Below are 25445 nucleotides of genomic sequence, written 5' to 3' on the forward strand. Positions count from 1 at the left end.
ACTGCACCTCAGAATGGAGGGCTGCATCCTGTTGAGTCTGTGGGAGAAGGCCTCTGAAGAGTGAGCATTTGGCAGTGTCTTAAGATCTTCTGAGCACAGGTTGAGGAGTAGCTTTGGTAGATCGCCAGGCTCTGCCTGCTGAGTAGCGGGTATAATTGCTCTGGCACACTTTTCCTCTGCTCACCTGGCTGGATTCCGGATTATCTCTGCTCCCAGCCAGGGCTGGGGCTGTGGGGCCAAGTGCTTACTTGTGGGTATTCTCCTTAACCTGCCCTGCTTCTCTCCCCAGTTCCCAGGGTTGTGGCCGTGTCCCCACAGATGCGCCTCGTGGAAGACAACCCTTCTTCACTTTCCCTCGTGGAGATCTACAAGCAGCGCTGTGCCAAGAAGGGCATCGAGCACGACAATCCCATCTCCCGTTACTATGACCGGCTGGCCACAGTGCAGGCTCGGGGGACCCAGGCCAGCCACCAGGTACAGGGGCCCCAGGCGGGGGTGCATCGCCTCGATCTGAGGCTTTCTTGTGGCGGTGCTACATGACAAGGGTGCCGAGGAGTGTGCCCGGCCTCCTCTGTGGGCCCCTCTCACTTGAAATAACCTCAGTGGCCTCGTGAGGTGGTGGACATTACATAGCTATTGTCCTTAGGGATGGCATGTTTGCTACAAGGGCCTTATTATTAAGTTCTTAGCCTTGGTGATTTCATGTCCTTCCTTGTCCTGATGAAGTAGTTTAGAAATCAGAATTTAAAAGTACCTTTATTGCCAACTCGCTTGCAGCTAGTTGTGATCCGAGGTACTATGGGCTACTTGCAGTCTGTTTATCCACTTAATGCTCACATTCCTGCAGTGTGCTCTTGGGCCTTAGAGGATGTACACATCTGTACCTCGTATATTTTCTAAAATAAAAAGAAATGGCAGGCTCTGACAGCAAGTGTACTTAGTTGACTGGCTCACCTTGGGCAAGAGCCTCATGCAGGCCACAGGAACCCTGGACAGCCGTCACCTGCATCCTCGGGGATGGGGCAGCTCCTCATTGCAGAGTCCTGCCATTGCTGAGAGGACCTTGGCCGGGCTTGCATGGAGCACCGAAAGCCAGCTGTGTGTATCATCACAAAGGCCGAAGGCTGGGAGCCGTGACCCGCCCTGTGTGGCTGAGGGGCTTCTTTCAGTTTGTCTGGGTCTGGAACAGTTAGTTTTTCAGAAGATGGAAGCCACGGGTACGTCTCATGTCACAGTGGGCAGAAGCAGGGCCCGAGGTGGCCCCGGCAGTGGGGTCTTTGGCAGCCTCCCATCTTGGTGCTGGCAGAGGGAGTGTGGATCCCTGTGTGCTGGTGGCCTGTGTGGACAGACCTGTGGCCTCCTGTAGAGCTTTGTGGCACAGCTCTCGGCCACCTTGTTCTGTGAGTGGGGTGCAGTCGTGGGTGTTTGTGGGAAAGGAGTGAACTGTGCTTTCGAGGCCATCAGCCGCCTTTGATGTGGGAGCCGGTGACTCCTGTCTGTGTGCACGCTGGCAGCAGCCCTGCTCCATGAGCGGCCATGCAGCTGACAGCTGATGTCAGCCCTGAGAGCAGGGAAACGTGCAGAGCAGGGCAGAGCAGGGCAGAGCAGGGCAGAGCAGAGCAGTCCCGGCTTGCATGCTCATCTCTGCCCGGCTTGCTTTGTTGCTAACTCTGTACCTTCATCTTCCTGTTTTTTACAGCACTTTCTAGTTCACTCTGTAAAGAGTATAGTTCAGTGTTTCTAGTATATTCGAGTTGTGCAAACACCACCCCTGTGTTTTTTTTACTGTGAGACAAAATCTTGCTAAATTGCTGAGTTGCCTAGGCAGGGCTTGAACTTGCAGTCGTCCCGCCTCAGCCTCCAAGGTGCTGGGATCACATGCAGGCACCACCACATCCAGCTCCCATCTCTGTACCCTTCAGACATCGTTAATACCCTGTTCCTCTCTGTTTCCCGCTCCTTGATGACCACAAACCACTCTGCCTCTGGATTTACCCGCTGTGGACCTAACAGGAACGCAATGTATAATTTTGTGTCTGGCTTCCTTCACTTGTAATGTCTTCAAGGTTCCTCTGTTGTGTAGCATGTGTCAGTATTTATTCCTTATTGCCAAATAATATTCTAGTATGTTTAATGGACCTCTCAGTCGATGGACTTCCGGATTATTTTCACTTTCTACTAGAACTAGTGCTGCTTTGAACATTTGCGTGCATGTCTGTGTGGATGTGATGTTTTCATCGGTTTTGAATACCCAGGAGTGGAGTTGCGGGGTCACATGGTAGCTAGCATCTTGATGAGCTGCCAGAGTGTTTTCCCAAGTGGACCCCGACACCGTGTATAAGCGTTCTGATTTCTCCAGGTCCTTGGCAACATTTCCTTAGCCTCTTTTATTCTTCTGTCCCGGTAGATGTGAAGTCCTGTATCACAGTTGAAGACTGGGAATTTATATCCATTTGCTGGAGAAATGCCTACTCAAACAAGCCCTTTCCCATTTTTAAATTGGGTGATTTGTCTCTGTATTGTGAACTCTGACAGTTCTTCATGAGTCTGCATGCAAGTGACTTCACTCCCTCCCCTGTGTGTTGGCTGCGTTTCGTATCTTTGTGTTTTCCCAGTACTGAGGGTTGAATTCAGGACCTTGAGCTTGCCAGGCAGGCACAGCATCACTGAGCTACATCCTGGGCTCTGTTGGCTGTTTAGTATTCCCAGCGTTTGTCTTGAGGCTCTGGCCTACTGCAACAGTCAGCATCACTACCTCAGGCCCCTGTGATGTTAAACAGCTGCCACTGATGGGAGGCGATGGGAAGCGAAGTCTTCCCTGAGTGAGCTCGGGTTCAGCCAGAGACGACCCTGTGAAACGGAGCTCTTTGGAGGAAGCTGCCAGACAGGTCAAACAGTGGCAGGGTTTTTAGGACGAGGATTTCGGGGGTCATCAAACCCTTTCTGACCATGCAGTAGCTGTCAGGCTGCTGACTCTCAAAGCCAGCCAGGCTGTCAGCTCTCCAGACTTCTGCGGAGCTGGGGGCCATGGCCACAGAGCAGGTGGCCTGCCCTTGAGCTTGCTCAAGCCTCTCGCTGGGCCCACCTGGCTCAATTCTTTTTCTCGCTCTCTTCCTCCTCCTCCTCCTCCTCCTCTCCCTTCCCTTCCCCTCCTTCCCTCGCTTCTCTTACTCTCCTTTCCTCCCTTTTCCTCCCCTTCCCATCCTCCCTCCCTGGCAACAAGATTTCCTTTACTGATGTAAATAGGTAATTGCAATTGGAGTGTTTTCTCTTCATAGAAAAAAATGTATGAATCCACTGGAAGAGTCACAGAATGATGTGTTTCAGGTCCTTCGAGACATTCTCAAGGAGGTGCAGAGCAACATGGTGCCTCGCAGCATGCTGAAGGAGTGGGCGCTGCACACGCTGCCCAATGCCACCGACTACTGGACCTTCCGGAAGATGTTCACCATCCAGCTGGCACTCATTGGCTTCGCAGAGTTCGTCTTGCATTTGAATCGGCTCAACCCTGAGATGTTACAGATTGCTCAGGTAACTGGTGTGGCCCGTCAGACTCGCCGTGACCGTCGCCCACGGTGATGGGCGTGGCCCTGATGTGTCTCCTCCTGAAATGCAGGACACCGGCAAGCTGAATGTCGCCTACTTTCGATTCGACATAAACGATGCGACTGGGGACTTAGACGCCAACCGCCCTGTCCCTTTTCGCCTCACCCCCAACATTTCTGAGTTCCTGACTGCCGTTGGTGTCTCTGGCCCTCTCACGGCCTCCATGATTGCTGTTGCGAGGTGCTTTGCCCAGCCCAACTTCAAGGTGGGTCAGTGTCATCCCTTGGGAAGCATAGGCCACGGTCCTCAGCACACTTGGTGGCTCTACAGGCCCTGTTCCCCTGCCCCCGGGGACAGAATACTGAGGTGGTGCCGTGGGAAAAGAAGTGTCCGGATGCGAAGGAGCCCACTTCACGAGGAGGGCTCCAGAATGCTCTGCTGGGTAAATGTTCCCAGCTGTCACCACTGGCTGTCAGCTTGTATGGCAGCCTTCCCTTCCTGTTGTGCATGGGCCTGGCCTACAGGGACAGTGTTCTATGTGGGGTGGCCCCTGCCTCCCAGGGACGTAGTAGGCAGCACGTGTGGATGTTTTGTTTCATTCACTTACCTGACACCGGAAAGGCACTCAGCTGAGCGTATCCCACCTGGCTCTGAGGACCAGATGGAAGCACCGTGTCTTCCTGGTGGGGCCTTTTGGGCCCTGTCCCCACTAGAAGAGATGATGTGGTCCCCAGAGGGCTGGCCCCCCGCCCACTAGGTGCATGGCCTGGCCAGGGTGCTGAGGTCAGATTGCCCTGGGGCCTGTGAAGCTGCCCTCCCCTGGGCCGTTCTCGGTGAGATGGGAGCCCTTTCATTCTCTCCTTCACCCAGGTGGACGGCATTCTGAAAACTGTCCTCCGGGATGAGGTCATTGCTTGGCACAAGAAAACGCAGGAGGACACCTCCTCTCCTCTCTCGGCTGCCGGACAGCCTGAGAACATGGACAGCCAGCAGCTGGTCTCCCTGGTCCAGAAAGCTGTCACCGCCATCATGACCCGCCTGCACAACCTGGCCCAGTTCGAAGGCGGGGAGAGCAAAGTGAACACCCTTGTGGCTGCAGCCAATAGCCTGGACAACCTGTGCCGCATGGACCCCGCCTGGCACCCGTGGCTGTGACCCCAGCTGCCCGTCACCCGGAATGTGAAGGAGCCTGCTGGCTCTATGACATCTCTCTGCCTGGTTCATTTTATTTACAGAAGCCCTGCAATTTGCAAGGCTGCAGTTATTTTACAGTAGTTTGTGTGTGAAAGAGGGTGAGGTTCTTGTTGGAGGGAGCCACCCCAGGATGTTGGCTAGGCTGTTACAAGTGGCAGAGCTGAGCCTACCCCAAGCTTTTAAAATGATTTTTTAAGGAAACAGGATTTCTAGCCTGGAATTTTTCGTCGATTATTTTTTATGGTTCTCCGGTGTCTGTGAATGGACAGAATGAAACAACTCTGGATGTCTCTTCTTAACCTCTCCAGAAATAACACCTCATCACGCTTTTGCGCATTTATACAGATGAGTATACATAAAATCCGATGTTAGAAAAGCAGAAGTCAGGAGCACAGGTGCTGGTTTTACTGTGAGTACAAGCTTTTGTGCTGTGTCGCTAGCTTTGGGAATCTTGCTGAATTTTCAGTGTGGATCTAAGAGGCTCCGTCGCCTCCCAGGGAAGGGCCATCCCTGTCCACACTGGATCTGCTTTACACTGGGCAGAAGCTAGCCTGTGAGAGGTGCAGGTAGATCTTGGGCTTTTTATTGCAGGCTCTTTGGATGTCATCTAGACATTTCCTTTCATTGTACCTAAAAAAAAAATCATTTTTTTGTTCCTAATTTAAAAAGAAAACAGCAGTGAAAGTTTATCCCTTTAGTGTTATGTTCGCATTTTTATAAATCTGAGCATTGAGAGTGTTCTATCTAAATTTGTACAGTGTGATTTTTTTTTTTTTTTTTTTTTTTTTTTTTACAATAAATATTTTATAAAAGGGTTTGTCTCCCTTTGTTGAAGTGTCTGTTTCTGTGAGATGTTTCTGCCTCTGGGACAGGGACAGCATGGGTTGTGGCTCAGCATGAGCTCTTTGTGACGGTGCGTGCTGCGAGGCAGGGGCAGTGATCCTGTGGTCCCAGGGGTCAGAAGCAAACACTCAGAGCGCTCTTTGCCACCGCGATGAGGAATGGTGGTCGTCCTGCCCTTGGCAGCAGGGCAGCCTGGAGTCTGCGGCCCCTCCAGCTGAGTCTTATCACAGAGCCACTGGCGTGTCACCGCGTGTACAGAGTGCTGGAGGCCTCCGTGTGGAGTACCTGGTGTGTGAACCACCTCTCCAGCTTACTGTCCTTCATCTAGCCTGAACCCTGGCCAGGCTCACACTCTAGACAGGCTGTGTGAATAGAGCAGGAGAGCCCGTCCTAGTGGCTGTGACATCAGCAGGGCCAAGGGATTCTGCGTCAAGCAGAGTTCTTCACTGGGACGTGCCGGTTTCTGCAAGGAGGACAGTCCTTTCGGGATGCGTGTGGACCCCCCTCCCTTCCCTCAGCACCCCACTGTTCCGGGCTTGCCTGAAGCTGACCTTGCTCCAGTCTCCTTGCAGACTGGAGTTAGGGCAGCTGTGCCTGTCCCCTGTGGCCAGGCTGCGACTGTGATGCAAGCTCCTTGACAGCAAGAAGCTCCCGAAGCTATTCTGGTGGTCACTACATCGGCTCCAGGACCCCAGGGGGGACAGCGCTCTCCTTGATGAGAAGGGGTTTCCCGTAGAAGGTGAGTGGTTTGTCCAGTGTTGGAGAAATGGGTGGAACCTCGCCTGGCTCCACTCTGTACCCTACGCTGCACCCCACGCTGCACCCCAGATGGAAGATGGAGGCAGAGCACCAGGTTCTGCCCACCTGACTGGACGCTTCCATTCTAAATGACTTCCCATTCTCAGGGAGAGCTGTCGTGGTGAGAAAGTCTCTTGGATTCTCCAGTGACGAAGCTGTGACCGCAGACCAGAGACAGGTAGGTGCCTTCCAATGGTCCTTGCTGTGTGCACAGGCAGAAAGCTGCAGCAGCATTCGTCCTGTGTGCTCAAGAGCCTGCGGTGGAGGGGGCATGGGGATGAGCAGGGGAGCGTCAGCGTAAAGAAAGCTTGTTTCTTACCGTAGATTGCTGGGGTTGGCAAGTCTGTGCTACTAATGGGAAAGGAGTCCAGGGTTCCCTGCCAGGCAGCCGCACTGTGATCTGCTTGCAGGGAAAACTTGACATTTGGAGAACAGCCGGGGCAGGAGCTATCCCCTGAGCTCCACGTGTAAGAGAAAAGACTGGACCCGGATTCCAGGGATTTGGAGTTGGCGATCACCTCGAAGTGGCAGTGCTGGGAGCTGGGGAAGCCTGAGAAAGTCATGCTTTACAGTGGCCACCCGTACAATTTGTCAGCCACCATTCTGAGGTACACTGGACTCCGGTTATGACGGTGATGAAATGTGCATAACAGAATGTGCATCCTCCACCCACCCACCTTTGGCAGCTGTCACTCCTTTCTGTCGCGAGTTTGACTGTTCCCAGACCTCACGTAAGTGGACTCACACACTACTTCCCTTTCTGACTGGTTACTTAGCGTAATATCCTCAGTGCTTATCCGGATTGAGTCATAAAGGCCTTTTTCAGGCCTCTTGGCCTGTGTGCCACATTTTGCCTATCCACGAGTGGGTACATAGATTGCGTCCATCTCTCCACTGTGTGTTACATGGCTATGAACATAGCCGTACGGATATTTCTTCATGTCCCTATTTTTAATTCTTTGAGTTCTATCTCCAGAAGCAGGATAATTTGACCATAGAGCGATTAGTTTTTGTATGGCAGGATCCACCATATTGTTTCCCATAATGGCGTTTCATATTCTCACCAAGAGTGCATGAGATTTCCAATTTTTCCACCTTCTTGCTGAACTTGTTTTCGGGTTTTTGTTTGATTTTTATATAATAGACATCTGTGACTGTTAAGCTTAACTGTCAACATGGCTTGGGAGCCCCCTAGGGGATTAGTAAAAGTGCACTTCTGTGTGTGTCAGGGTGGCGAACGGAGGCTTGACGCCAAGTGCTGTATGTGGTCCCCTGCTCTGCTCCCTGGCTTCCACGAATGGCTCGGCCTTCTTCCGCCGTGCCTTCCTGCCATGCTCTTTCTGCTTTGAAGCCAGCAGTCTGCAGTGAATCCTCTGAAACTGAACCAAAATATTTAACTTCTCTCAGTTGCGCGTGTTGGGAATTTGATTCCAGCAGTGGGAAAGCTGACAAATACACCATCTTAATGCGTGTGAAGTGGTTTTGTTACTGCATTTTGGGGTGCTGGAGTCTCCTCCTCGAAGTGGTAGCAAGGTTTTACATTTATTTATTTTCCTTTTTAAAATATGAGTTCTGGAGTTTTGTTTGTTTTGGTACTGGGGATCGAATTTGGGACCTTGTGCTTGTGAGGCAGGCGGCGAAACCACTGAGCTAAATCCCCGGCCCAGGATTTTTTTTTTTTTTTTTCAATTTTGTTGTTTCTTTGCCATGCTGGGGGTTGAACCCAGGACCTTGTGCATGCTAGAGTACTCTATCACTGAGCTACTTCCTCAGCAGTTTTGCATTTATTAAAGGTATGAAAAGAAACATGCTATACAGAGCAAGCTGGGACCAAGAAAAAGCAGAAAAGGAAGTACCCTCTGCAGTTTAAGCATGGACTTTTGTGAAGAACACAGTTGCAAAGAGCCCAGTGGAGACCTGCCCACACTGCAGGCTGCCGTCAGGTCAAGGCTGTCCTGTAAGTCCACGTGCAAAGCCTGAGAGTGTACCGCGAGGGTCCTGGGAGTTTGTAAGTAACAGGTCCATATTTCCCCAGCCAGCTTTGCCACACCCTAGTCTCCTACCTCAGTTTCTCGCTGTGGTTTTGATTTGCATTTCCCCAGTGATTAGTGACGTTGAACGGCTTTGCTACGTTCACTAGCCAATTGTGAGTCTTCTTTGGAGAAATGTCTACTGTTCCACAGTTTTGGATTGGCTTGGATATTAATCCCTTACAGATAAAATGAACAAATAACTTGCTTGTTATTTGCCTTTTCATTCTGTTTATAGTCTCCAGATAGATAAGTTAATTTTTATGTAGTTCAGTTTACTTTTATGTTGCTTGTTTTTGGTGTCATATCTAGGACATCCTTACCAAATCCAGTGTCACAAAGCATTTTTTAAGTTTTATGTCTTTGATCCAGTGAGTTAATTTTTGTACATGGTATGAGGTAAGTGTCCAACACTACTCTTCTGCACATACATATCCAGCTTTCCCAACACCATTTATTGATGCCTGTCTTGTTAAAAAAGAAGAAAAAGGCCATTGACACCCTTGTTGACATCAAGTGTGTATATGAGGGTTTATTTCTGGTTATATCGTATTTTCTTATTTATCTCAAGGTGTTTTTCTGTTTTCCTTTATGATTACTTATTTGACCCATTGGTTGGTTGTTCATTTTCACGTTTGTAGCCTTTCTAGTTTTCCTTCATTTTATGCTTTCTTGCTGTCTAGTGTCCTTTCATTTCAACCTGAAGGACTCCCTTTAAAACATTTCTTGTAGAGCAGGTCTAGTGGTCATGAATTCCCTTGGGTTTTTTTAAAATCAGAAAATGTCTTAATTTTTCCCTCACTTGAAGAACAATTTTGCCAGATGTAGAATTCTCAGTTGACAGTGTTTCAAGACTTTAAATAGCTTATTCTACTGCCTTTGGTCACCAGGGTTTCTGCTGAGAAATGTGTTCTTTATACATGCTGACTTCTTTTGCTGCTTTCAAGAATTTTTTTGTCTTGTAGCAGTTTGATTATATGTCTTGGTCTGGGCTTATCTTACTTGGAGCTTGTCAAGGTTCTTAGATTTGTAGATCCATGTCCTTCTTCAAATTGGGTGCATTATTTTCTCTGTTCTTCTGAGACTTCTGTATGCAGATATGGTCCACTTGATGTTGTCCCAGAAGTCTGTTGGGGTTTACTTTTCTCATTTTTTTTTTGCTCCTACTTGACAATTTCAAGTGAACTGTCGTCAGGATCACTTGTTGGCTCTTCCTTCAAAATGACTGGTTGCAGCGAGTGTGGTGGCACACTCCTGTATTCTCAGCACTTGGGAGGCTGAGGCAGAAAGGATTGCCATGAGTTCAAGCCCAGCCTGGACTACATAGCAAGACCCTGTTTCAAAAAATAAATGTTTTGTTTTTTTTAAATCACTGATTCCAGGTCTGCAGTTGAACCCCTCTAGTGAATTTTTTCAATTGTTATATTTTTCAGCTTCAGAATTTCTGTATTCTTCAGAATTTCTTATAATTTTCATTTGATACTGGCATTTTGTTCATATATCGTTTTTCTGATTCCTTTTAGCTCTTTGAGCATTTTTAAGACTTTGTTTTTAAACTGACCAACTGTATGTATTATGTGCAACATGATGTTTCGAAATCGATATACACTGGAATGACTATAGTTACTAAGTCTAGTAAGTGTCTGTGTCTTTCTTAAGGGATGATTTCTGTAGATATATTTTGGTCCTTTGAGTGGACCTTGTTTTCAAGTCTTCTGATCTTCTGTTGAAAATAGGTTACTTGAGAAAATAGCCACCTCTCCCAGTCTTTGCAGTTTAGCTACCTGCAGGACAAGAGCTCACCGTAGTCTGAAGGGTGCTTTCTGGGCCTGTGTGTTGTTTAGTTTTTGTTTTGTTGTTCTGTACGCACAGCAGCTTTTAAAGGTCTTAGTACCCTTTACTGTTCAACCCCGTGTCTCAGGTCACGCTCCTCCGCTGTCTTCTCCAGTCGGTCATCCCTGACCGCAGGCTCCCTTGGCTTGGTGTGTCGCAGTTTTTCAAGCTGTGCTTGCTGCTTCCCTCATTTCCCCAGCCTGAGCTCTCAGCTGTGCTGCTTTTCACCATTGGGCAACACAGGAAGGGGCCACACAGCTCAGACATCGAAAATTCAGTCTGCTTTGCTCTTTCTGATCACCGGAGGGAACTGGGACTGGGTCACTGCTTTTGTGCCAGGCTAGGGAGGGGTGGACATGTAAAATGCAACCAGATGTCGCATTGTCTTGAACAGATCTTTTTCTTCTGTGAGCACTTGCTTGGTTACGGTAGATCTTCAGCTGCCTTCCACAGTTCTGAGAAGAAGGTATTTTGGCCAGTCTCTAGTTGTTCATCTGTGTTTCCATGGAGAAACATGCAAGAGCCTGCAATTTCCTAGTCCACCATGTACATGGTGATGTCATTCTTTAGACATTTTAAATTTTTTACTGACTTACACTTTGCAAAAAAGTATAAATTTTTGGGCTGGGGATTTAGCTCAGTGGTTCTGCCGTCAGTCTCGCTAGCGCAAGGTCAAGTTTGATCCCTGGTACCAAAAAAAAAAAAGTATAAATTTTAAAATTGTAAACTAAACCTTAAAGTAAATGTATTTGTCTTAAACATAGAACAAGTACAGTCGTTGGCTTATAGAAATGAACTCTGAGGTGTTTAGCTTATGTCATGGGGCGGCACACAGCAGCAAATGGAGTCCTGTTCTCTCTCATTCTCTGGAGGCAGAGAAAAGAAACAACTCATGACCTTCACTTTTAAATAAAGTACATTTGTAAAGCAAGCCCCAAAGAATTGTGATTGTTGTTGAATTTCCATTTCTTCACTTGGATAATTGCTTAAGTGCCCACATTAAACAAATGAGAGGAAATTAAGTCACTGTAGAGGAGAGACAGGAAACTACTTTCTATGCCAATAGAAGAAACTCATTAAGAAGCAAAAGTACTATATTATAATGGCTAGTAGTCAAATAAGATGGAAGTCAGCAATAAGATTCACATGCTGTAACGCACTTTCACCAGTCACATCCTAAGAATACAGTGTTACAGAGCTTCTGTTTGAGCCCTTACGTAGTAAGTTCAGTAATAAAGTCCAAAGGGAAAAATATGAAATTATTTTAGAATAAAGATAACTATTGCTATTTATATTATTTTAGGGAACAACTAAAATTCTGTATTAACACTACCTACAAATAGAATTAAATGGAAGCAGTTAACTTGAATGGTTCACATTTAAATATTGTCAGTTACTCATCACTGTCTTAAGAATAATTCTACCAAGATTCTAACTTAATATCCACACTAAAGGCAATATGCTTAAATGGAAAAATTCAGAATTCCTTTATCAGGTAGATAAAAGCGGCTCACTATGGTTCTGGATCTTCCGAAGCAGCCACCTAGGAAAGGGGATTGCCCTGGGCTGTGTGGACAGCAGGTGGGACTGAGGCTTCTGTGGTCAGTGGAGGGTGTGCTGGGCCAGCAGAAGCCCTTGGAGGACAGAGTCCCTAGCAAGTGACACCTCCCTTTCCAGGATGGGGACAGGATGGGTACTCTTCTCTCAAGATTGGTCCTCAAATTGCCTTGCTAACATCTGACCCTGAAGGAGGACAGAGCCCCAGCCAAGCACGCAGGGTGTGTGTGTTGGGGCACTTGTTTAGGCTGCCTGACAATCGGCAGGATTGGCGCGGCCAGTGGACGGCCCTTTCCCGAAACAGGCTCAGCCTGTGGGGGCATGAGTACACCCAGGTGCCACACCCCACGTCCCTGTTACCAGATGCTCCTCCGAACCTGCTGTGGAGAAGATTCTTTGGTAGGGCTCTTGAGCCTCTGCTGCCTGCTTCCTTTACAACCAATTATTCTCAAAATGTGTAGCCTTTAATTCCTCGGTAATTTTTGTGTTTCTGTCATGACGAACTGGCAGCCTCATGGGCCGCTTCAAGGCCAGCTAATGTTTCTGCGACAGTTGTGGTCTTTGGCAGTGTCCAGCTTTTCCTGTGCATGGCTGTTCTGAAACAGCCTGTGTCTCCTGTCTCTCCACAGGAAACTCATGTTGGTGGACTGTCCTTCAGAGAGTCATTCTTACCACAACACAGTTCTGCCAGAACTTGGGCATTTGGCTTTCTACCATTGTTGTTTCTGACCTCAGTGAAATGTTTTCAGGTCATTAATATTATCTGGAAGGACATTGCTGACTTTCTTACCACTTCAGCATATATTTAGTTTCTTTTCTCTTCAAGAGTTTTGAAATTAAGAGGGTAACTCAGCCATTTCAGTTTCTTCAGAATCCTTTTTATTTAACCAAGGGACTTCCATTTTTTAACACAGCTGCAGCGTCCAGCTCCATGTTCCTGCTGACCACATCTTCGCCCATGGTCAGTCTTCTTGGGCCAGGAGCTGGCTGACCTTGGGTGGCTTGGTCTGTCACTGGCAGCAGAGCTGACCTTGGGCTCAGTGGCACCTCTGGCCACACAGTAGCTGACCCCCGTGCTGTCCCGTCCCATCCAGTGCTGTGTTATATTCCATACATGCATCCACTCTTCTGCCCTACAGCTTCTTTTGGAAGTGACTTTATGTTTTTAGCTTCCTTAGACTACAATTTTGGTTGAGTCTTAAGTTCTCTTTTCTGATGTATTTTGGGGGCTGATTTAGTTGCTTCTATTGACATAGCAGATACATTTGAAGCCATCTCCCCACGATGAAGCAGTTTCTTTTGCGTGTGCAAAGATGCCAACAGATTCTGAGCTTTCCCAATCCCGTGAGGTTTTGCTTGATAAAGCACTTCCAACCAGCCACTACGTTTCCATTAGGGTTTCGTCTGTCCTTTCGCTCTCCCCTCGGAAGGCCCTTCTCAGTATTTCTGACCTTTCTTGTGAAACTGGAAGGAAATTGGAATCTCTTTGCCACACCAAAATAACACGCATCATAAAATGTAAAGTTGTGAGTTTATTGCATATGTAACAAAATGAATCTGACCTCCCGGGTCCAGCCTGCTGTACAATCTGTTTTGTGTTTCCAGCTGGTTCCATAACCACGTTAAATAGAACTAGTATTTAAATACTTTTGATTTTGACATAAAACGGAACATTAGTGTACAACTTTTGACAAAATAAATCAGCAATAAAAACAGTGGGAAGAATAATAAGGATAGCAGCAATACTTAAAAATAAGACATTACAAAATAAATTAAAAATACATTATAAAGTGGTTGAGAAACAAAAACAAACAAACTTTAAAAATCCATGCTGTGTTTCAGGAAGGCTGCTGTGCGGCACACACCGGCTGCAGGTGGCAAGGTGTGCTCTCTGCAGAGGGCCGTTCCTGACAGCTCCGAGTTGAGGTCCACCTAACCTGAACTTGGACCACATGGCTGAGCTGGCTTAGGGGTCAAAATCCAACCTAGTGGCAGAGTCTCCTTTCAGAGATCCAGAGAGCGCTCTGCCCCCACCCCTTCCCGGCCGGCCACCAGCCGCCATGTGGCCCCTCACTTTCCTGCCCTAATGCTGCAGAGTGGTGGTTTGCTACATCCCTGAGTGTCGGCTGTTGGCCGCTGGGAGGGCGAGCCTGGAAAGTTGGGCCCCTGAAAGATTTGGGTGAGGAGGGACCACGGGGTAGGCATGGGGGGACCAACAATATCACATATGGGACAACCAGGAGCTTCATGGACTTGCCATGGAGGGTCTTCAGGAAGTGCAGAAGCCCCGGACCATGGTCAGTTCAGGTTCTGAAGTACCATGCCCTGCCAGAGGCCCAGTAGAGAGCAGACAGGACACAACTCTGGGGAGGTCTGCAACAAGGCCATGGTGGGCCCAAGCCACTACCTCAATCTTAGCTGAATGGACCCCTGCCAGGAGAGGTAGGGCCAGTGTGTAAGCTGCTCGGGACCATCCTGCCACTCCTCCCAGCACGTGAAGGTAGTGTTGAAGGTGCCACAGGCACCACTCCTGCTTCACAGTCTTAAACTTTAGACCCTGGCTTCTGTCCTCACCGCTGCAGGTGTGGGGTAGCGCCACCAGGATATCAGCACAATTTCTGACCTCAAGAATTAGGCTGCTCCCCATGGCCAGGGTCAGGTCACAGAGCAAACCTCCCTGGGGGCCTGTACCTTTCAGTTCCTCAAGCTTCAGGGGAGACTGTAAGGGAAGACTGGATGGAGTCCCAGGGGAACGGGTTTCTAGAACGCCCTCCAAAGCATCAAGGTGAAGGAGACGTGGATGAGCCCTGTTGGGGCAAGGCAAGAAATTGAACAAGACTAAGGCCACACGTTGGCCTGGATGTTCGAACGGATTCAACTCTCCTTCTGCAGTGAGTCCCACATAGTCCTTTGTCCCAGCACATCAGCAGCCGAGAGTGAGGCTCAGTCTACAGACTCTGGGACCAGCGGCTTCCGAGCTGGACAAACCTGGACCAGGTCTGTGACCTAAGATGGTGAGCGCACCCCAGACTGCTTCCAGGGCAAGCACAAGAAGCACAGCCAGATGCAGGGATTAGTGATCCTCCTCACCGCTGGTCTCAGTAAAAGCAACAAAAACAACAGATGAACGTCATCCAAAGGGCCTTCCTGATCCATCCTAGACCACAGCAGGAGCCAACACTGAACTCAGACTTCAACAGCAATGAAATGTCTTGCTAATGAATTACCCTGTGCTCGCCCCCACCCCAAACTAAAACAGCAACACCATACCGAGAAGTTTGTTGCTGCTGCTCTCTTCCATGGAGGCTTAGCTGTCCCAAAACAAGCCACTCTGTGGAAATAAAACACTGTCTGAACTTTTGTGCAAACTGGAAATGGTGGTAGAAATGCAGTCGGCTGGCTTTGCCCTTGCTCAGCCATGGAGACGTGGGTTAGTGAACTGAACTGTTAACGTCACCAGTGCCACCAGGAGAAGGGGCCAGCTGGGTCCGTGTAAAGCCATCCCCATCCTGTGTCACTGGTTCATATCCATACCCTGTTTGTGTACAGCACGAACTCAGGTGGAACTGCTCAGCAGGGCCACTGTCCCCCCCTTTTCAACTAGTAACAGAATTGTTAGTTTCGCTCTTAGCAATTGCCACATCAAAGTCTGTAACACTTCTAGAGACACAGTCGGTGCTCCTCCGCGTACACCAGGGCACGGGAGTCCGCACTGGACCGACTGGTTGGATCTGAGGCTGGTTTTGGTGTGTTCTTTGCTTAGCTCCGATATGTGGTATTTTCACCGGAAAGAATTTCAAACCGGATATAGGATGCAGCAAAGGAAAGATAGTTTTTCTCTGTGCAAAATGAGTTTTTTCAGCCAGGATACCCTGAAAAGAAATAGCCTGGGCCTCCAATGAAAGCTGCTCCAATTCCTTCACCTCTTAAAGGGGAAACACATTTTGCCTCAAGCTTCCTGCCATGGCACAATTCCAATAAGCATACACTATATAGTCACTGTGGAGTTAGAAATTAATCTGCCACCCGGAACAGGCTGCTAGGATGTAAGATTTGGAATCTGAGCTCTAGTAAAGTAACCAGCAGCTGCTGAACTTGAAAAGGGGCGCTGAGGCTGTATGGAGAGGAGGTGGCTGTTGTGCAACCGTGCAAGCCCTTGGTGGGCCCGGCTGACCCTTAGGAAGAGCACAGGGCCGTGAGCCTTTTCGTCCGTCACGTGTGACTGAGGCCAAAGGCGGAACCTGGCTTTGTTTTATTGGATGGGTAATGGAGGGGTGGGAGGACTATAATAAAGGAGGGACAGATGGTGGGAGTCCCCTGCCCCCTCCTTCTGCCAAGGAAGGAGAGAGAAGCCTTTTCCCTCGGGTTTCTGGAACTCCAGGCCTCAGCCGGCTTTGCGGGAGGCACACAGAAGCTCTGCTTTTGGTCTGGTGGTCATGAGTGAGAGTCTGCCGCCCTGAGCTGCTCTTCACTCCACAGCAAAGCCACAGGTCTCCTCCACTGCGGTCAGCAGTTTCTCGTAGAGCTTCTCATAGGACTCATAAGGTGGGATGTCGATCCGGTTAAAGCTGGAGAAGGGTAAAGGGACCAGAGTCACTGCTGGGGGCAAGCTCTTGGGTTGCATTCCAGGTCACAGCCAGGCAGAAGACAAGCGAGCAGCAAATGTGTGGGAGCATGACAGCCCAGGGGCGGGGCGGGGCGGGGTGGGGCGGGGCGGGGACTGAGTTCTCCACCTCTTCTTGGTGTTTCTAAGGCAAAGATTTTTTTCAGTCAACCCACAGCAAAATAAATCTCAAGACCTTCAAAACCAAACTATAACTAAATTACTACTTAAGACTGTTTATATGAGGACAAAGTTCGTAATTTGTTTCTTTGTCTCTGGGAAGAATTACGTTTCCTTACCAGGAACACCCCTTTGCTGACCCCTGGAATCTAGACTGGCCATCAGCCAAGTCCCTGCTGACTTGTCTGTTCCTTTGGGATTTGATCTGAGACCCAAATGGGGCAGTCTGGAAAATTCCCTGCAAAAACACATTATATCTCAAACCTTTTAATAAAGTGCCAAATCTCTGAAAGATGAAATGAATGTTAAACTTCTGACTCAATACTTCCATGGGAAATTCATTTGCAGTATTTATCCAAGAAAAAGACATTGTTTAGGAAACTTATCTCATAACAAAGAAAACACAGAGCTGTGACCCAGAGCACAGGGTGACCTGTGAATTACTGGGGCTCAGCACCTAGGGACAGCTCCATCTGTGACTTATGAGTTTGGTGGGGTGGTGCTCCTTTTCACCAGTACTTTAATGTTGGAGGGTGTTTTTCTCATGTCTTTTATGCCAAGTACTGAACTATTAAAGAACAGAAACCTTTTGAGGAAGGCATCACCATGTCCCAACATGGCAGGTTCCTGTAAACAGATGACACCACCACGGTGGGACAGGACAGGGCTTTCATGTTGCCCAAGAGTCCTGGCAACAGCTGTTTCCCAGATGTCTGTTAAGTCTATTTAGACTACGCAGTAACTTGCCCCAGAACCCATCACTAGAGTGTGTGAGAGCAGCACCTGCACCCACGCTCCTGGGTCAGCATCCCAGCAACATGTGGAACCTGTCTCCTGCAGGAGAGGCCAGCAGTCCTGGGACAAAGTATATGCCACATATTCGTTTTTAAGTTAAAATTTAGGAAGAAAACTTTTCAAAAGGGCATCTCATCATCTTCATTTTCAAGAAGGAAAATGGGGACCGAGAAATGTTAAAGTGAAAACCAATAAATCCAAATTCGAATCTATGGTTTCGCCTTCTGATAGGTGCACACATGCATTCAGATTCATGGAGGCCCAGGAGGAGGAAGAGGGGTTTCTGCAGTGGCCACCACAGGGTGTTGCCAGAATACCAGTACCGATCAGTTGCATGCTTCACAGAAAATCAGTTTCATAAGTCTCCCGACAACACTCACGTAAGTGTCCCATTGACACAAACGCTCTTACTGACATTATCTAAGACTCTGCATAAATGAATTAGAGCCCTACAATGAAGAAAACAGCTGAAACAATGGGACAGACCAGGGCTCTGGCCCCACCCCCAGGACCCAGTGCCACCCAGCAGCAGTTCTTACCAGGTATGGGCCTTGGGCAGGTTGTCAGTGTTTGCATCTATCAGGTGGATGGTGAAGAGCCGGGGGCCTGCCGCGCCTGTAGAACCTTACAAGACAATATTCTAGTCAATGCACCTCAGAGGCACAGCCCCAACACCAGGGTTGAGTGGCATCAGTGGCACCCAGTACAGAAATCAGACATTTCAGAGGACTCAGAACAGACGTCTGAAGAAGGTGCTCACATCCCTTGACTAAGCAGCCGCAGGGTGTCTGAGGGTGAAATCTCTGGGCACCTCCCTTTGAACAGGGCTCACCGTCCCTGGGTCCTTCCTTGCTCAGATCCTTTCAGACTCAGCCTCAAGTGGTACCATGTGGCCAGCACCAGTCACAGCTGCTACTGCAAAGGTGGAGCCAACACCATGACACCCGCCTGCACACCGATGCAGACTGTACAGGCCGCTGGGCTCCCTGTGCTGGCATTTGCTCCCTCGTGTTCTCTGGCTCCTCCCAGTAGGGCAAAGGCCAGCAGTGCCTGGAGCAGCAGCAGTGGGGCCGTAATGATGATGCTAACAGCCCACCACCTTCTGGAAGGGGAGAGGGTCCTGATGGCCCCCGGAAGGAGGCTGTGCCCCCCTCAGCCACAGTGGTAGTCGGGGCAGCTCCACCCTCTCCAGTCCATCTCCTGAGAGGGGCCGGCTGTGCTGGGCCCTGGGCACTGGTGCCCAGTCTGCACCCCTGAAGCAAGCAGTGCTCATGTCTCGTCCCACGGCACTGGCACTCTATCCTGAACAAGGACCCTGTCGCTCCCCTGGTCACACCTGGGCCATGTCCAGGCTGCCTTCCTTGTGCACACTGCAGGGACACTGATCCCAATTCCATCCAATTAGAGAGGATACTGTAAGATCCTTCCAGCAATAAAAAACTTTCCAAGCAGGGCTGCTGTGTGAGTTGTCAATCAATCAGGAAAGCAAAGTGTGGAATCACAGTATCAGGATTCTGCCCTCGCTTACCACCTCACTATTTCCTTGGAGGGACAAATAAATCCTAGGATCTCATTGAGTTCATCTGTGCAGTGGGGACGGAAAGCCTGCTCAGCCCACTGTAGGTGCTGGGCTGGCAGGCAAAGACCCAGGGCGCTCGGCCTGCAACCCTCTCCACTGGCACTGGGCCCTGCAGAACTTACAGGCAGATACCACCGTGGCCCCCTTGCCTCGGGCCTTCTCAAAAGTCCTGGTGAATATTCCGTATTTGCACCAGATCTGCAGCCTCAGGCTGTGGCCACAGTGGCTGCAGGTGGCTCCTTTCACTTTCTCCCTGGAGTGGGGTCCTGATCACGTGGCTCTGCAGACACAGAACACCAAGGCCTTACCAGATACCTCAGTGGCCCTTGCCAGTCCGACTGTCTATGCTTTTTGAAAGCGGTAAGGACAGGGGAACCATGTGCCCTGGAGTGGCTCCCTGGTCTGTGTTCAGTGGGGACCTGCCACCCACCTGGCATGCAGTGACACAGCGATGAGCTTCCATTATAAGAGAACACTGGCCAGTTTTCTAGTGGACATCTCACAGCGCCAAACACTGAGGTTCTCCCTACCACAGTTCTAGTCAGAACACAGGCGATGTAGCATGCCTCAGGGATTAGCCCTACTGCCATGTCAGTCACCTTGTAGGGCCTTGAATCCTTGGAGAGGAACTCGTGTGGAGCCAGTCACAAACTGCAGGAGCCTAGCTCTTCTCTCTTCATCGAAGGTTTCTACTGCCTGCCAGAACCACCTGACGATGTTGCTGTCTGCCACACAGTGCTTCAGCCGCGTGTTAGATTTCCAGTCATTCAGGTCAATCTTGTCCAGGCCACCTATGATCAACTAAGCAACACAGCAGGGGTTTACTGCCAAAAGGCAGAAGCCACTGTGTGATGCATTCGAGGAATTAAAGACTTGGGGCCCAAAGCCAGGAAGTAGCTTTGTCCCAGTCTGCTAGTCAGACGCTCAGACGGGAAGAAGCTGCACACGAAGGAGCCCACCCTTAGCTTCAATCTTTCTCAGCTGGTGCTCAGCCCCAGGGTTTCAGTGCACAGCTAATGGAATGGCACCATCGTGGAACCAAAGCTCTCCTTGTCCTCTGCGATGGTGAGGAGTGAGTATCAAAGGACCAACTGGCAAAACGGAACACAGCTAATTGTAGGGGCCAGGGATTTAGCTCAGTGGTGCTGCACCTGGCTCGCAAGCACAAGGTTCTGAATTTGATGCTTGGTACCGGAAAAAAACAAAACAAAACAAAAAAACTAACTGTAACTAAGATCACACTGTGGCATCCCTGCAGGACACACAAGGGACCTTGGCAAGTTATACAGAGTCAGGGTATGTGGGATATAATTCCCTACTTGTTTAACAAGCTCAATTGGGTGTGGTGGCACACATCTGTAATCCCAGCACTCTGTGAGGCTGAGGCAGGAGGATCATAAATTCAAGCCTAGGCTGGACTACTCAGCAAGACTCGGCCTCCATAACAACAGGGCTGAAGATGTATCTCAGTGCAAAGTGTAGCCCTGGGTTCATTCCCCGGTACTGGAGCATGGGGGTTGCTTTACAAAACTACCTCCCACCCAGGTGCTCTGAACTCCAGCATCTATGAGTCAGCTGGAAGGCATGGGTGGGCCTCTGGGCACCAGACTAAGACAGCCCTGTGCCTAAGCCCAGGAAATGTGATCAGAGGAGACAGTAACACTTGGTTCTTGGTCTATTAATAGCCAAAATAACCAAATAGGACTGGAGTAGACATGAGAAAAGGTCTTTGGTCTGAGGTGAGGGCTGTGGAATCTCCATGCTAGAGACCCTGAAAAATAAGGCACAAGCCCCTCAATTGATTTCCTAGAATTATTCAGATTCCCTGCTGCCAAGGGGACACCTCACCAGGTGACAAGCCAGCACAGATGCCCTCAGGTCCCCTCTCTGCCCGAGCCCCAACTCTGCCCTTCTGGGACACAGCTGAGCTTCGTATAGCACTGATGGCCTAGTGCCACACACCTACCTCTAGTTCCTTCTGGTCAAAGGGCTTCAGTAAATGCTGAGGGATGAGTTCATTAAACCCCTTCTGAAGTGCTAAGAACTGGGCTTCAATGCCTCGCATAAACCTCCAGTTTACATACAACCTGAAAGAAAAGGCTACATGTCGGAAGCAGTACCAAGTAGGTCACAGAGACACATTGGCCTCCAGCAGCAGGCTCGGTTTGACAGTGCAGCCAGCCCCTTCCCCGCTAAGACAAACACAAACCCCACTGACTGAAGCACCACACCTTAACATTCAATTAAAAATGAGGCAGGAGAGGGCCAGGGATTTAGCTCAGTGGTGCCGCCACCTGCCCCAAAAGAGCAAGGACCCGAGTTCGATCCCCGGTACCAAAAAACAAAAACAAAAACGAGGCAGGAGAATTCCAAGTTCTAGCCCAGTCTGGGCAACTTAGCAAAATCCTGTCTCTAAAAATTGGGGTGGGGAGGTAGCTCAGTGTGAACACCCAAAGTTCAATCTCTAGTACCGAAAAACCAAACAAAACCACAGGGAAAAAACCCCTCAGCATGTTCCCCTACATATTCTGAAGTTTTACTAAAACCAGCAGTAGGACTTAACTTGGCCTGCTAGATCAAGTGGTATAATTAAGTACATTTGGAAGTAAAATAAAGGGCAGTGTGAAAACTGCATCACTCTGAGAGTATACGTGCCCACATTTCGGAGTCTCTAATCCAAGTGACTGGTCCCTATGCTGGGTTGCCTCAAGCAAGAGGTGGCCCCACAACACTGGAGAGGACTCCCTGGGGACTGGCAGCATAGCGCCTCTGGGGCCTGCTGCTCTCCCTGGGCTCAGCTTTCTGCCCCAGTCAGGCGGCCATGTGAGTGCTTCCTGGCTTGGGCTCTGTCACAGCTGCACCCGGTGGCAGAAGCCAAGCCTGACTGGAATTTGCCTCTGCTCACATGATTCTGCTCACAAGTGCCCTTAGGGAGAGGCAAGCCTCGTGCAGAAGCCATGCCAACCCGAACATGAACCCGCTGCACCCAGGCCGCCCCAGGCATGCCCTGGACGTTACCGCACATATTCCTTCTTATTCTCCTCAGTGACGGGCACATTTCTGCCATTGGGTTTCAGCTCGTGCTGAAGAATCCTCCCAAAAGCATTGTGCTCAACGCAGAACGTGTGATCCAGAACGGGAGTGATGTCGTTCTCTCTGCCAAAGAAGACAGAGACATGTGGTTGTCACACCTGTGCCGTCACCCAGTCCCGAAGAAAGGAAGAGGAGGGAACTCTGTGAACAGAAGCCAGCAGGGCCTGAAGCGCTGGTGCTGCATGAGCCAGAAGGCGTGGCTGCTGTTCCTGTGTCCCCAACTTCGCCTTCGCATGCCCGGGAAGGGCCCACGCTGCTCCACCACGCGACTGAACTGCTTTTTGCCCTGAGTCTGGGCAAGAAGGAAGAGACTGTGAAGAGGTGACGGAGTCAAAGAACTGCGCCCTGAGGATGCCGCCCTGGCACCGTGACCTGCCCCCTTTCAAGGCAGCCTTTTCACACACACCCGTTCTCACACACAACCACTCAGAAGGCAACTCTGGCTCTTTAATCTGCTCTGTTTCTTTCTTTCTTTTTCTCCCCCCAGTACCAGGGATTGAGCTCAGGAACTTACGCTTCCAAGGCAGGCGCAGCACCACTGAGCTAAATCCCCAGCCCTAATCTGCTCTGTTTAAGACACAGAGGGGAAGATCCCCAGAAGGAGGTGACCCTGACTCCTGGCTCAAGAACCTCCAAATGGAGCATGTAAAACCCAAGAGGAACAAAAAACCAAGAAAAACCCAGAAGAGGCAGTGGAGCCCTGACTCAGCTCCAGCTCCACAGCAGCATCTGTCCTGCCACTCCCAAGAGTGTTTATGGTAAGGGGGCTAAACACTCATTTTGTCTCAATACTTTCTTGGCCCCTCTACAGATTAACGAGAGATCCTGTGGGCTCTCTTTCTCCTCCCACACCCCAGGCTGGGAATAGCCACTGACATTTATAATCAGACCATAATAACTCAAGGAAACAACCAAAGAAACTAGCCCATGAGGAGAAACTGGCCAATGTCATAAGAAAGGTCAGTCAATTTTGTAATTTGGTTAAATCTGTTGTTTCTTGTTGTAATATAGTAGTTTCCTTATTTCCCTTCTCCAACTTCACACTTTCCCCAAAACATATGCACACAAGCATGTGTATACACACAGTCGGCCATGCTCCAAGCCAAGCCCTGTTGTGAGTCTTCAGGTGGCTGAACATGAGCTGATACTTACAGAATCCACACCAGGCTCTTATGAAGTTCAGGGTCCACTGACTCCAGGTCAGACAGCTGGATGGGCTTCCCGAGAAGCTGCTTATAGAAGGGAACTGTGAAGCCCCCATTTATATAGTGTCCATGGAACACAGCCAGACCCATGATCCGACCCACAAAGTGGAAATAAGACAGATGGTCCTGTAGGGGGCAGCAGAGAACATGAATTCGTTAGGAACTGAGCAGCCAAGGTGGGGCTCAGCTTCCTCCAGGCTTCCTGTGAGGCTGTCTGGTGAACTGGTGAGCACTGAACTTAAGTTGCTTAGAGTTTACGCTCATGATGGAATAAGGCTGCTTAGGGAGCTGGAATTTAGAGCTTGCCTCTCCTGTGGATTAGTGGGATGTTTTATATGTTCAGGCCTGACACTTCCTCAGAATTGCCACATAACTTGCAGGGGTCCAGTGCAAAATGAAAATGCAAAGATCCTTTTTCAGAAACTGAGAATTTCAACATGGCGACAGCGGAGAATGAAGCCAAGCGCAGAGTCCTGCACAAAGCAGCCCTGCCTTACCTTCCTATTCCCCTCAAAAGGAAAGAGCCACGGGCAGTTCCCCTTGCTCCTCTCCGAGGCCCAATGCTATCTATGGCGCGGAGGGCACAGGGGAAAGCAAGCATGAATGAGTCAAGTGAAAAAGTAAAGGAAAACTGGGGTGTGGCTCCACAGTATACCAACTGCCTAGAATGCACGAGGTCCTGGGTTCGATCTCCAGCACCACCAAAAAAAGAAAAAAAAAAGGAAAAAACCATTCTAAAACCAGGGCTGGGCTGTTCCAGTTTTTAACTAGGAAACCTCACATTTCTACTTTCAGGGTTGAATTATAATCAGCTTGGAAAAGTTGGCAAAACTTCACTTCCAAGTTGACTGAAGGCTTTTCCACATCTGAACACTCCGGGGCTTGGCCCTGGCGGTCCTGACAGCGGCTGAGGGGACACAGCCCCACAGGAACTCCAGGACCCACCCCAGCCACGAGGCCCTCTCTCAAGTATGTGCATGCCCCAAGTGTCAGCCCGTGTGGCTGGCAAGGCTGACGGGGAAGTGGAGGCTAGACCTCATAACCCACTTCTCAGACAACACTCTGGACCAACAGGCTCTGCACCGTGGTGCCTAAGTGGCAGTGAAGTGCCCGCTGTATGACCAGCTCCATCTCCTGTACTCCGCTTGAAAACACGACTGCCTGGGGTCTGGGGTCTGCCTTCAAGACTATGCTTACTCTGGTCTCTACATCTACAGCGAATAAGCCAAAAACCAGGACTGACACTGAAAATGCACCTTGAAAACTCCCCAAATAAACCCCAATCTCCTTACGCATACTTACAGGGTTAATTGAAGAATCTGGGTTGATTTGCAACATGTAAATGTTGTCCGTGGAGTACTGGAAGAGTCCATAATATGGATTCAGCATTTCATGGCACAACAAATAAAGCCATTCCCTAGGAACAACAACAACAAAGCTCATATGTGCTGAGAGTTCTGTGCCTAGATCTTCACAAAAGGGCCATTTCACTCTTGCCCTAGAAGGCCAAAGACATACAACAGAAAGGAGCAGGTGAACAGGATGTCTGCTCTGAAGGGTTCGACATGCACAGATGGGGCAAACAAGCCAGGTGAAATGCCGTGTCCAGGAGTACCTCATGGCACAGCTGACCACAGAGTGACCAGAGCCCAGCAGCCCTGCAGCTGAGAAGAGATGACAAGTGACCTGGGTTCCCTGCAGGCCATCTGCCAGTCCTGCTGCCCTCACCTGAGGCCGCCTCAGAAGTTGGCAAAGGCCAAACTGCAGGCAACATGCATGGAGGTGAGGTGACAGTCCCTGACAAAATGGCCTTCTCCTCAACACCAGGCGACTTCACGATTAGGGTTCTGGGTCACTTTTGTGTTTTCTTTCACTTATTTCTGGTTTCAAAATTTTCTAAAATAAAGTGTTTTATTATAAAGTGAACATATTTCAAAGTCTAGAGAAGCAGAGGAGGGACTGCTTAAGAATGACTTTTTCCCTTCATAACTTTCTGCTCAACTTCTGTTTTTTGCTGTAAACATTTACCGCTTTTGTAATTTAAAAAACTAGTTTAAGTCATGCATCGTGGTGCATGCTTGGAATCCCGTCACTCTAAAAGACTGAGGCAGGAGGATCTCAGCTTTAGGCCCAAGCCAGAGCATCTTTGCAAGATCCTGTCTAAAATAAAAAAACTTGCTGGGGTTTAG

The 25445-nt window shown here is 49.4% G+C and overlaps 2 protein-coding genes across 17 annotated transcripts in view; one reads left to right on the forward strand and one right to left on the reverse strand.

Annotated features, from left to right (window-relative positions):
• The window catches only part of Trrap (transformation/transcription domain associated protein), a 122600-nt gene extending 117171 nt beyond the window's left edge, over positions 1-5429 (forward strand). For all 11 annotated transcript variants that reach the window (XM_013070634.3, XM_013070636.3, XM_013070635.3 and 8 more), the window contains 4 exons: positions 290-474; positions 3328-3531; positions 3617-3811; positions 4417-5429. In XM_013070634.3, the coding sequence (XP_012926088.1) occupies positions 290-474; positions 3328-3531; positions 3617-3811; positions 4417-4701 (869 nt within the window). In that variant the 3' untranslated portion in view covers positions 4702-5429. The remainder of the gene's footprint in view (positions 1-289; positions 475-3327; positions 3532-3616; positions 3812-4416) is intronic.
• A 7886-nt stretch (positions 5430-13315) lies between these two features.
• The window catches only part of Smurf1 (SMAD specific E3 ubiquitin protein ligase 1), a 129909-nt gene continuing 117779 nt past the window's right edge, over positions 13316-25445 (reverse strand). For 3 of the 6 annotated variants that reach the window (XM_021254787.2, XM_021254788.2, XM_087196516.1), the window contains 7 exons: positions 24559-24754; positions 23204-23382; positions 21977-22114; positions 20925-21045; positions 19558-19759; positions 17919-18003; positions 13316-16369 (listed from right to left, as the gene is read on the reverse strand). In XM_021254787.2, coding sequence (XP_021110446.1) covers positions 16270-16369; positions 17919-18003; positions 19558-19759; positions 20925-21045; positions 21977-22114; positions 23204-23382; positions 24559-24754 — 1021 coding nt within the window. In that variant the 3' untranslated portion in view covers positions 13316-16269. The remainder of the gene's footprint in view (positions 16370-17918; positions 18004-19557; positions 19760-20924; positions 21046-21976; positions 22115-23203; positions 23383-24558; positions 24755-25445) is intronic. The other 3 variants (XM_004840492.4, XM_021254789.2, XM_004840493.4) reach the window with 3 other exon arrangements.

This window comes from Heterocephalus glaber, unplaced genomic scaffold (assembly GCF_053883595.1).
Source record: "Heterocephalus glaber isolate CG9 unplaced genomic scaffold, H.glaber_assembly_v1.0 deba00001610, whole genome shotgun sequence".
Classification (NCBI taxonomy): Eukaryota; Metazoa; Chordata; class Mammalia; order Rodentia; family Bathyergidae; genus Heterocephalus; species Heterocephalus glaber.